The 12585-nt window shown below is 41.0% G+C and overlaps 1 protein-coding gene across 1 annotated transcript in view; it reads left to right on the forward strand.

The window, feature by feature from the left end:
• The window catches only part of LOC110528159 (testis-expressed protein 264 homolog), a 124225-nt gene extending 115801 nt beyond the window's left edge, over nt 1–8424 (forward strand). The window contains exon 4 of the mRNA XM_021609987.3: nt 4531–8424. Coding sequence (XP_021465662.3) covers nt 4531–4877 — 347 coding nt within the window. The 3' untranslated portion in view covers nt 4878–8424. The remainder of the gene's footprint in view (nt 1–4530) is intronic.
• Nucleotides 8425–12585: the final 4161 nt, after the last annotated feature.

The raw sequence follows: 12585 nt of genomic DNA on the forward strand, positions 1-12585 counted from the left end.
AGTATTGTGTTGGGAATCCGCATTGCAGTATATACGCAGTAGCTCTTTTTCCAATGGTTAAAATGAACTCCCAGATTGGTCTTGGGTACTATATGAAACTTACAACTACTACCAGGGCAACCCCACTCACACTTATGCTATCACTTTTCAGAATTAGAAGTGTGTGGGCATGGATATGGTGTTAGAATTCACAACCGTTGAACTGTCTTAGCAGACTGCGCCACCAATCAGGCATAGTGGTTGGGAAAAAATACAATGAATTGACATGACTACCATTATCATCTATTTCTTGTTATGATAGAGGTAGCTATGAATCTAAAAGTATGGTCCTCATAGCCTACATGGTTTGTTTTCTTTGTAAAAGCACATAGATGTGTATGAAACGGTAAGCAAAAATGTTGAATTTGGTCATGTGCGTTATTGCCTTTAGAATTTTGTGTAATGTCAGTAGTCAAGTCAAGGAAGCATCATTCAAAATATATGTGACTCGTTTCAAGAAACTAGGCATTTGTCGTGGATCACTACTTCGCAGGAGAGCCATTTGAATGTAAACTCTTTTTTTTTATCACAAAGTATTTTTTGACAGAAATTCCTTCTGGAAAATGCTAACTTTCATGTGCCTTAATAACAAACTTGTATGCCATCTGTAAATAAGAATACAATTGTTAAATTACGAGCCTAGTTGGTCAGCAACTTTCCCACTAGCCATGATTGGCTGAGACAATGAGTGGGCTGGACATGCCGAGAGAGGAGTTCAGATTGGTCTTCCATATAAAGGGCTTCTGTCTATTTGAGCTGGTAAGTCTGTGTTGGTAATCCTGTCGAACGTGACTTTAAAAAAAACATGTATCGTGTAGTGGAGCTGCATACATGTTGATCTCCACTTTCTGGAGGATCAAGTTTTGAAATCAGTGGAATTATAGTATGATAGCTAAAGAGATGGCGAAAACACCTGTCTACGGATTACATCTTCAAACTAAGGGCAACCATGGCATGGCATCCGTGACAGGGAGACATGTCCATCGTGCATGATGATGTAAGATAGTCTAGCTAGCTACGTTTTCAGATATTACATATTTCTAATTTTGACAAAGGGGTTTAATTTCAAGCTAAAGCGTACTGTTAGCTAGCTAGCTGACGTTAGCTGACTGGCTCGCTATCTAGTATTACGTGTATGATGTTATTATTCGTATCTCTGAGCCGTTTGCTTGACTAGTTAGAGCCTAATGTTAGCTAGCTAACATTAGACCTGGTTGGTTAGCTACCACTACCAGCAGATGCATGCGAGGTGTAGTAACGTCTTGAGTTGGCTTCAACATGATCTGCTTCAATTTGAGAGCTTTGTCATGACTTATTTCCAGGTGTTTGTGGGTGAAAGAAGTCAATTTTTGTTGTAAGGGTCTTCCTGGGGGGTATACTAAATAGACCAATTATTTCTTAGTTCAGCAACTGGTAGAACATAACCACTCTACCTGCCATTCTCCAGTACTACAGCCTGAGAATGGTCAAATACAACACATATATAATACCTCCATGGACCCACTGATAATCATCTTCTCTCATTGAGAAGGCTTAGGTTTACCCCTTTCATAGAAAAACTCAGGCATAATGAATATCACTGCCCAATATGCCCTTTTTAGAAATGATGGGTTTGCTGTGTATGGACTTGCTGGCTGGTAAATGGGATGTTTGTCAGCTTATTAATATGCCGTAAATAACCCCAGAGTCAGAACACCTCTCATATAGACATGGTCTCTCTGCATATTACAGACAGGCTCAGATACACTGGACCTGATAATGAGCTTGGTGAGAGATGGACAGATCTGAAGGATGTGGGACTTGTGTGAGGGGCTCAGAGACCATGTGTGTTTATTGCACTGTGGTCCCCTGTGACAAGATGGTCCATAACTCAGTGTGATGTGTAGATGGCATTTGTTTGGGGTGTGAACCCAGCAGGGGAGAGGAGAGACTGGACCAGGGTGTCCTGTTACCCTCCAGGGACACTGACAGGAGATTAATCCTCCAATGTTCCTTAATGAATTAACCTCTCCAAGGCTGTTGGAAGATGATTCCATACAAAGAGAGAACCTTTTGCTGGTTCATCAATGTAGGTGACTCTACCAAGACGTTTTTCTGCCAACTTTACCATACCGCTAACTTTTTCCCGCCTTTTCCTTATATCTGAAAGGTAGCGCCGATATCAAAGCTGACATTTTTATGTCCGCCTAATGACCTAGTAATCATTTAGGTTAAGTTCTGCCTATGGCTTAGTATGAAAGGCAGCCATAATGCTGAGGCGGCATTGGCACACACTATGCTCTAAACTCCATGGCAACACAGACCCATAACATAGTTAAATAATTAAACAAAAAATATGTGCTATTCTTTTGAAAATACAATTTATTAGGCTTGTGTTTCTTAGGATCTGCATAAACAAATAAGTAATTGAATCCGTTTTGATGGTGTATATATTATCAATGGATTTATTAAAATAGAGCCCACACACATCTGCACACCACTACTACCACTCGTCTCCGGCATGCAAACAGGAGGTATAAAGGTGTATGCTGGCAAGAATGTGGTAAAAATGGGCCTGTTGTAAGAGGATCATATAAACATTGCCCACTTTTTTACAGGCTAAATATGTAAATCCAATGTGAAAGCAGTAGCCTATACATGACCTGGGATGATCTCCTACATCACACACCTGTCACAATAGGACGATGCACATGCTTTGGATTCATGGGTTTACATAATGAGATCACATGATAGAGGTGACTGACTGGTGTCCTGTAGAATGCTTTCTTTGTCTGTTTCTTACAGTAATCAATGCTGAAAAGGTCTCATTTGTGTGCCTATTTTCAGCCTGTCCATTTCTGCACAATGACCACAGAGCTGGGGCCTAATTGAGATGACAGTGCTAATTGCAGTCACAATAGGCAGGAATTAATTTCTCCGGGCCCAAAACGATACAGACAGGGAGATGGCAGAGGTCATGCTAGCTTCTCTCCATGAAAGAGATTAAGATGATTAATTCATCTTCATTCCAGGGCTGTTATAACTACACACACAAGCACACACGCAAATGCACACAAACCACTCCAATCCAATATGTCTTGGATCATGACAAACTGAGGAGGATATTATGATAAGACACTGGTGGATATTCCTCCATCAGAAAGGACTAGCAATCATAGGCTAATCAGGCTCAGCGTTTGGCACATCTTAATTACTCTGAAAGCATCATGGGCCAGTTCATCATGTTATATGGAGGAAATCTCCGAAGCATTACGATAATAGTCCATCCTGGTGATGAGTGCACATATTGTTTATTTCCTGGACCAGACAGCAGAAACCACAACCATTTCCCCTCTGGTAAAGGAGTGAGTTGGAGAAATACTAAATGAGCAACCAAGCAGGATGCTATCGTTATATATCATGTGACTGACTTATATTGCTATGTAGGAATGGGCCTTTATCTTTATGACCAATAATATCAGTCTCATCATTGCTTAATAGGATTCGGGAGAGGAGTTGAATTTTCTGTAATGACCCATACTGATCCAACACACATGCGCGCACACACACACACACACGTATTCACGCATGCACACACACACACACACAGTATCCATGTACAGAACAGGGGTAGAGTACAGAAGCACGGCAGCATATCAAATATTCCACCACCCACTAAGATCCTCTAGCCTTCTTAGGATCTGTAATGCGGTCTTGCATACACTCATTTGTTTAAAAAACTATTCAACTGGAAGGATGTGAGTGAGAACAATGTTATTGTCGCTTGTTGCTGCCCACGTTCAAACTGGCTCAATTTTCTCAGCCTCTCTTAAAAATGACAACAATGGCAGATCTGGCATTGACACCAATGAAGTCTCTGTGTGTAATGGAGCTAGTCAACTTCTATATGAGCTGTTGAGTGATATATGTAGTCAGCTTGTCTCAATTTACAGGGTAAAGTTTGTACTTGTACTGTAGCTTGCTTACCCAAATTCTATATTTTGTCTGTTTCCCTTTTGTAAAGTTGTTGAAGTAATTCACGAGTTTGAAGCTGGAAAGATCCCAACCAGGATACCAACTCTGTGCCTCTGTCTGCTCTCTCTTTCTCCTTAACATTCTCTCTCTCTCTCTCTCTATCTGTCTCTCTGTCCCTCTCTCTCGCTCTGTCTCTCTGTCCCTCTGTCCCTCTTGTGTACTTGTCTTCAATTACAATAAATAGGAAGACACAAAACACAACAGTTAATGAGTGTGGACTTAGGGCTCGATTCAATCCGTATCACAGAAGTTTAGCGGAGACTGTGTTCACTGTATGGGTTAATTGGAAATGACCTTTACATTTCTTTCACGCAATCTGTAATGCTTCAGCCATACAGATTGAATACAGCCCTTACACCTTTGTTCATGACGTCTCCACAATTACAATTATTGTAAGTTCTGGCTCAGTAAGATGGTCCGTTTTGAACTGACATCTATTCGCTGTTTCACCTGACACCTCTCTTCCTGTGGTTGCAGGTGCAGAGTCCCACAGTGATGTCAGCAGCAAGCTGAGCAGCCAGGCGCAGTCAAAGAGCACAGAGACGTCTCTGGCCCACAGGGACCAGGGGGACGGGGTCGAACAGGGGCAGGGTGGAGAGCACAGGGAGCCAAGTGAAAAGGGGCATGGGGACAGGGGCTCCAGCGAGTCAGTGGGCAGCGGCTCTTCCTTTGAGGAACTGGACTTGGTGGAAGAGATGGTGGAGGAGCTGGAGAGAGAGTTGGGGATGGAGGAGGAAGGCCCCACTGTGAAGGAAGGATCAAGGGAAGCCCCAGTAGAGGCTGTAGCTGAGGAGAGGGAGCCCGTAGGGGATGGAGAGGAGTAGAAGGGGATGGATGGAGCAAACTCCTCGGGTTTGATCCTTTTAAGGTGGGAGTGAGATTTTTTCAGCTAATCTTGTCTTTTATGTCAACTTGTTGGTGGATCTGTAGCCATACTATTTATCATGACAGACATGACATCTATTTCTGGACCTTTTGAACTTTCCTGTATGTTAAACTGTAATGTCTGTGAGTGATAATGACAAAACAAAGATGGGTTGATCAACATTAAACAGAACTGTTGTAGGAGATGATACATTCACCAGTAGAAAGTGATACATTTTTTGAGGGGACAAAAATATTGTTACAATATACTTGTGGGACTGATGAAAGTCAAAATGTCTTTTGATTGAAGTATTTAAATGTTAATAACATTGTGTCCAATATGTTTAATCATTTGATGTAAGATAATTTGTTTATATATAAATATAAATAATTGAATATACTGTATTTAATCGAATACAGTATAGTTTTAGACAGTGGTCACCAATCGCTCGATCGATGCATTCCTAGTTGATCACCTAACTGAAAAGCCAACGATAAAGGCTATGACAAAGGCCGCCACTCCTTTTTGTGTGTGTGTTATGCTGTTGGTGGTACAGTAGGTACACTTGATTCAGAAGCCCTGTGTGCCGGGGAGGAGAAGTGTTCCCATTTTTAACCATTTAATTTGTCTGAAAAGACTAACTGCTTACTGACTGACCAATCGGATAGCTCAAATCATGTACCTACATCTTCCAGGACCCCGGCCACAGTAGTTTTATACTAGCCTACATGAGATTTCATATAATTTAAAACAATGACCATAGAGAGACTGTCAAATAATACAGCAAATAGCTGATGTTTTTATGTGTGAGGTCATGTCCAAGTTTGTATTCAGCACTGTCAACACTGTTTTTATTCAACGCTTCTCCCTGCTTCCATTCTCAATGCAGCTGCAATGAATGAGTAGCCAAGTGTATCGATAGCCCTGTGTTTTTATTATTATCAGCAGCTCATCATGTCTATTTTAATATGGAGGAGTATTTCACTTTCCCTGGTCATAGGAACAACATGAGTTTGTGCATGAGGCAGATGCAGTGTGACTCGACTTTTGCCATCAGGTGGAAGACGTTTTCCCGTTTCCCGATTTCATGTAATGGACATATACAAAATATTCCAAATTTGTGAAATTAAATTTAAAAAATTACTTGTTTCAAAAAATAAATAAACTGAAAAGTGGTGTGTGTATATGTATTCACCCCCTTTGCTATGAAGCCCCTAAATAAGATCTGGTGCAACCAATTACCTTTAGAAGTCACATAATTAGTTAGATTGCACACAGGTGGACTTTATTTAAGTGTCACATAATCTGTCACATAATCTCAGTATATATACAACTGTTCTGAAAGGCTCCAGAATCTGCAACACCACTAAGCAAGGCACACCACCAAGCAAGTGGCACCATGAAGACCAAGGAGCTCTCCAAACAGGTCAGGGACAAAGTTGTGGAGAAGTACAGATCAGGGTTGGGTTATAAAAAAATATCAGAAACTTTGAACATCCCACAGAGCACCATTAAATCCATGATTAAAAAATTGAAAGAATATGGCACCACAACAAACCTGCCAAGACAGGGCCGCCCACCAAAACTCACGGACCAGGCAAGGAGGGCATTAATGAGGGAGGCAACAAAGAAACCAGAGATAACCCTGAAGGAGCTGCAAAACTCCACAGCGGAGATGGGAGTATCTGTCCACTTTAAGCCGTACACTCCACAGAGCCGGGCTTAATGGAAGAGTGGCCAGAAAAAAAGCCATTGCTTAAAGAAAAAAAGCAAACAATTTGATGTTCGCCAAAAGGCATGTGGGAGACTCCCCAAACATATAGAAGAAGATACTCTGGTCAGATGAGACTAAAATTAAGCTTTTTGGCCATTAAGAAAAACAATATGTCTGGCACAAACCCAACACCTCTCATCACCCTGAGAACACCATCCCCAAAGTGAAGCATGGTGGTGGCAGCATCATGCTGTGGGGATGTTTTTCATCGGCAGGGACTGGGAAACTGGTCAGAATTGAAGGAATGATGGATGGCGCTAAATACAGGGAAATTCTTGAGGGAAAACTGTTTCACTCTTCCAGAGATTTGAGACTGGGATGGAGGTTCACCTTCCAGCAGGACAATGACCCTAAGCCTACTGCTAAAGCAACACTCGAGTTGTTTAAGGGGAAACATTTAAATGTCTTGGAATGGCCTAGTCAAAGCCCAAACCTCAATCCAATTGAGAATCTGTGGTATGACGTAAAGATTGCTGTACACCAGCGGAACCCATCCAACTTGAAGGAGCTGGAGCGGCAGTAGGGGAGGGGGGATAGTTATGCACGCTCATGTTTTCTGGTTTCTTATCTTATTTCTTGTTTGTTTCACAATAAAAAATATTTTGCATCTTCAAAGTGGTAGGCATGTTGTGTAAATCAAATGATACAAACCCCCACAAAAATCTATTTTAATTCCAGGTTGTAAGGCAACAAAATAGGAAAAATGCCAAGGGGGGTGAATACTTTCACAAGCCACTGTATGGTCTGAGAAGAACAATATTGGCAGTTCACTGTATTAGGCCTACTGCACAAACCTCATTCCTACAGAACTGTTTTTATTAGGTTAACGTTACATTTTTTAAGTCATGTTTAAAAAGAAATCTGAGCGGTAGTTTGCTGCTTTCTTTTTGACTGCGAAAGTGATCTTGACTCAGAAAAGATTGGTGACCACTCAATTAAGATGAACAACCATTAAATGAAGGAATTGTATGCATTTAGTTGTGAAGGATTTGTAATTTTATCTACCTACATATCATGATCATGATCAGATCTGTTCTATTACTTTGGCCTAGATTTTTCTGGTGTAGAAACTTGTTCAACTACTCTGGTCTGTCATGTGTACCAATATAATCTTTACTTTTTGACTTAAATCAGGGATATACTGAGTTCTTCCCTTATTTTAGGTATAACAATATCCTTTATAGCATGATAATCCTATGATCTAGACATTGGGCTCACTCCATTTGCTGTTGTCACATGTTATTCTGTTTGGTCTCTCGTCTTGGGCTTTGAGTGATGGAGATAATGTACAATGCCATGGGTGTTTTTCTGTCTGCAATAAAAGATCATATGCAATTTTCTTTTTTCTGTATCTATACAGACAAGCAATACTGTATGCATGTTATGTGGTAAACTCCTGTAGTATTCAGACAGTGAAATTATTTTCTTCTATCCCTATTGCTCACGCCACAGCGCTGAAAACTCATCCTCTGTTTCATGGTTCCACCTGTCACCAGAGGGCTGCAGAGAGACCACCCTAGAGACAATTATGACACTCAGGTGTGTTCCATTACTCATTATGATTTTCACTTTAAAAGAGGTGTTTTTTCTATTTCTCTTTGCAGAAGCTTGAATTGTTTACCTTGTGGGTTCGTTTCCTGAGTGAGTTTGACACTTAGTGGTTGTTGTTTTTTCAAGTGTACTGTGATCCTGCGCCTACCGTTTCTTAGTAAAGTATTATGTTTATCCTTAACCACTGATTCCTTGTCTGGTCTCTTATCTGCACCTGGGTCCAACCTCACCATGTCAGACTTTGTGGCTTTTTCATTGATGAAAGTCTCTATCATTGTCTCTTTTCTGAAGAAGACAGATGGACCCAAAGCACCTATTAACTTAACACTTTCTTTTATACAACCATCTTTCATGACCATTCACACTTTTCTGTAATTTCTTGGAGGCCTGTATTGACTACCATTTCCTCTTTTTTTAAAGGAGGCTCAGAGACAGGCTTGGTGAATAGATTTCAAAAGACTGAATGAAAGAGGGAGTATGAATAAATGGCATCTCTAATAGTATAATATATTTGCGATAAAACTTGCACCGCCATGCAACCCCTTTGTGAAGGTGAAATTTGTCTTAGCAATCTCTTGAAGGAATAGATGTTTAGGACAGAGGAGAAAATCCATATGCACAATCTGTGTGTGAAGAGAAGTACTCATATATACAGTGGAGCAAAAAAGTATTTAGTCAGCCACCAATTGTGCAAGTTCTCAGACTTAAAAAGATGATAGAGGCCTGTAATTTTCATCATAGGTCCACTTCAACTATGATAGACAAAATGAGGGAAAACAAATCCAGAAAATCACATTGTAGGATTTTTCATGAATTTATTTGCAAATTATGGTGGAAAATAAGTATTTGGTCAATAACAAACAAGCAAGATTTCTGGTTCTCACAGAACTGTAACTCACAGAACTGGCTCCTCTGCCCTCCACTCGTTACCTGTATTAATTTCATCTGTTTGAACTTGTTATCAGTATAAAAGACACCTCTCCACAACCTCAAACAGTCACACTCCAAACTCCACTATGGCCAAGACCAAAGAGCTGACAAAGGACACCAGAAACAAAATTGTAGACCTGCACCAGGCTGGGAAGACTGAATCTGCAATAGGTAAGCAGCTTGGTTTGAAGAAATCAACTGTGGGAGCAATTATTAGGAAATGGAAGACATACAAGACCACTGATAATCTCCCTCGATCTGGGGCTCCACGCAAGATCTCACCCCGTGGGGTCAAAATGATCACAAGAACGGTGAGCAAAAATCTCAGAACCACACGGGGGGACCTAGTGAATGACCTGCAGAGAGCTGGGACCAAAGTAACAAAGCCTACCATCAGTAACACACTACGCCGCCAGGGACTCAAATCCTGCAGTGCCAGACGTGTCCCCCTGCTTAAGCCAGTACATGTCCAGGCCCATCTGAAGTTTGCTAGAGAGCATTTGGATGATCCAGAAGAAGATTGTGAGAATGTCATATGGTCAGATGAAACCAAAATATAACTTTTTGGTAAAAACTTAACTCGTCGTGTTTGGAGGACAAAGAATGCTAAGTTGTATCCAAAGAACACCATACCTACTATGAAGCATGGGGGTGGAAACATCATGCTTTGGGGCTGTTTTTCTGCAAAGGGACCAGGACGACTGATCCGTGTAAAGGAAAGAATGAATGGGGCCATGTATCGTGAGATTTTGAGTGAAAACCTCCTTCCATCAGCAAGGGCATTGAAGATGAAACGTGGCTGGGTCTTTCAGCATGACAATGATCCCAAACAAACACCGCCCGGGCAACGAAGGAGTGGCTTCGTAAGAAGCATTTCAAGGTCCTGGAGTGGCCTAGCCAGTCTCCAGATCTCAATCCCATAGAAAATCTTTGGAGGGAGTTGAAAGTCCGTGTTGCCCAGCAACAGCCCCAAAACATCACTGCTCTAGAGGAGATCTGCATGGAGGAATGGGCCAAAATACCAGCAACAGTGTGTGAAAACCTTGTGAAGACTTACAGAAAATGTTTTACCTCTGTCATTGCCAACAAAGGGTATATAACAAAGTATTGAGATAAACTTTTGTTATTGACCAAATACTTATTTTCCACCATAATTTGCAAATAAATTCATTAAAAATCCTACAATGTGATTTTTCTGAAAATGTCAGGCCTCTCTCATATTTTTAAGTGGGAGAACTTGCACAATTGGTGGCTGACTAAATACTTTTTTGCCCCACTGTACGTAAAAACATGGTCTGAAGGTGTTCATTGTTTTAGCTATTATCCCAGTGCCTCTGTTCATAGCCATATTTGGACGTCTAAATTCACAGCTCCACGTGGTCAGTGCTTCTTAGGTCATTCTCTGAGGAAAGAGGCAGCAAAGTGCTACACGTCAGCACATCAGGAATTGGCCAGACCTAAGGTGACTATGGGGAAATTCTTGTCCCTTTAGCCTTTTATGATATGTAGAGTAAGCCTTCTGTTTTGAGTGGGTTTTCAACTTAACACTTAAATTGCTGAAGTTAATTAGCTGTTAAGGCTAAACTTAAAACCACTTTCCACTCTGATTATATGAAATTGGAACATTCACTTTAACTTTAACTAATCTATAGGACCCTCTGAGTCTGTGGTGAGGGACTAATGTCATGGATGTTTACTGCTAGTTATATCGGCTTTGTGTGGAAAGCCTGACTAACTTTCTCAGAGCATTTAATAGAGCTTTTACACATCCATAAATAAATACTGTTGTTAATTTCTTTAAAACACTTAATTTGATGCAGACATTCTTGGCCAATCACCACTATAGATTGTCTCATTAACAGAGAATCAGTTGTCACATTCCAGCCAAGTGTTCAAGATTGAAGTAGAAATTGGATGTCTATCCATGTCCTGAGAACATCGGGAAATGTCTTCAAAACCAGCCACTAGGTCTAACAGTGAGCACGACCATCAAGTAGGCTTTAGTAATCCCATGACTCTGGATCAGAAGTTTGTGTTAAATCTCAGTTGTGGACACTTTTTTGGGGGGGGGCAGGGGTTAAACCTATCCCAAACCTTAACCCTTGACTCTAGAGAAGGTTGTGTGTTTGATCCCAGTTGTGGACACTGGACACCCAAACCTTATCCCTTACCTGTCACGCCCTGACCTGAGTATACTTTGTTTTCTTTATATATTTTGGTTAGGTCAGGGTGTGACATGGGTGATGTATGTGTTTTTGTCCTGTCTAGGGGTTTTGTAGGTTTATGGGGTTGTTTACCATCTAGGTGTTTATGTATGTCTATGGTTGCCTAGATTGGTTCTCAATTAGAGGCAGCTGTTTATCATTGTCTCCGATTGGGAACCATATTTAGGCAGCCATCTTCTTTGGGTATTTCGTGGGTTATTGTCTGTATGATAGCTTCACATTTGTTTTGTTATTTTGTATAGTTTGTTTAGTGTCCGTCTTTATTAAAAGTATAATGTATTCACATCACGCTGCGCTTTGGTCTCCTCACTTTGACGAGCGTGACATTACCTTAACCATTCAGAATGAGTGCCTATACTTAACCTTTAATACTTAACCTTTAATTTCTAAATGTGGCTTTTGGAAAAATTGAAAGATACAGAGCAGCAACAAAAACACTTCAAAATTCGACTTTTTGCGCAACTTCAGTATTTGGCGTTTGGAGAATGTGGATGAACTTCTAATTCTGCGTGAGCGCTTGTTGCACATTCAACTACTATTGTATCATTAGGCTAACCTATGCATTCAATCAGGGTGTGTCCAACAGTGTATCCATCACGGGCGAATGCCAGATGGGCTAGACCATTTTAAGGTCTAGCCCATCTGGCCGGCAGCCCATGGTCCTGTTAAGATATTTTTGTAAATATTTTGGGGCAATTACTGCCAGCCCCCCTACCAAGATGGACCGGTTTTCTAATAGGCTGAGCTGAGATCACACATTCACAGTCAAAAGCTGCATCAGCAAAAAACAGAAAGGGTGCCTATAAACATTGTTACCTTAACTTTTTTTAGGAGGCTAAAACCATGATTTGGTCAAACAATTAAAGTGCAATCTGTTCAGGATTCCTGCATGAAAGTGTATGCCCTGTGCCTGCTGCTGTGATGAGCGAGCCCCATGCGCTCAACAGAAAAATGTGTTCTGAACATGTCCATATGAAATTGCGGGAAAGACACAGCTTTGGAAACTTCGTCCCCTTGTCCCCGTGGAACAGAGGAGGGTCTCCGCTCTCTGTAGGTATAATTTGTATTTCTCAACTCTCATTATTGATCTCAATAGCAACTATTTTACAAAGATATTGGATGGCTTGATGGCTTTGAAATATGGAGCAGTGCACCGGCCATTGCAAGGACATAGGTCTCATGGGTAG

Source organism: Oncorhynchus mykiss, chromosome 7 (assembly GCF_057628025.1).
Source record: "Oncorhynchus mykiss isolate SJ-2025 chromosome 7, ASM5762802v1, whole genome shotgun sequence".
Lineage (NCBI taxonomy): Eukaryota > Metazoa > Chordata > Actinopteri > Salmoniformes > Salmonidae > Oncorhynchus > Oncorhynchus mykiss.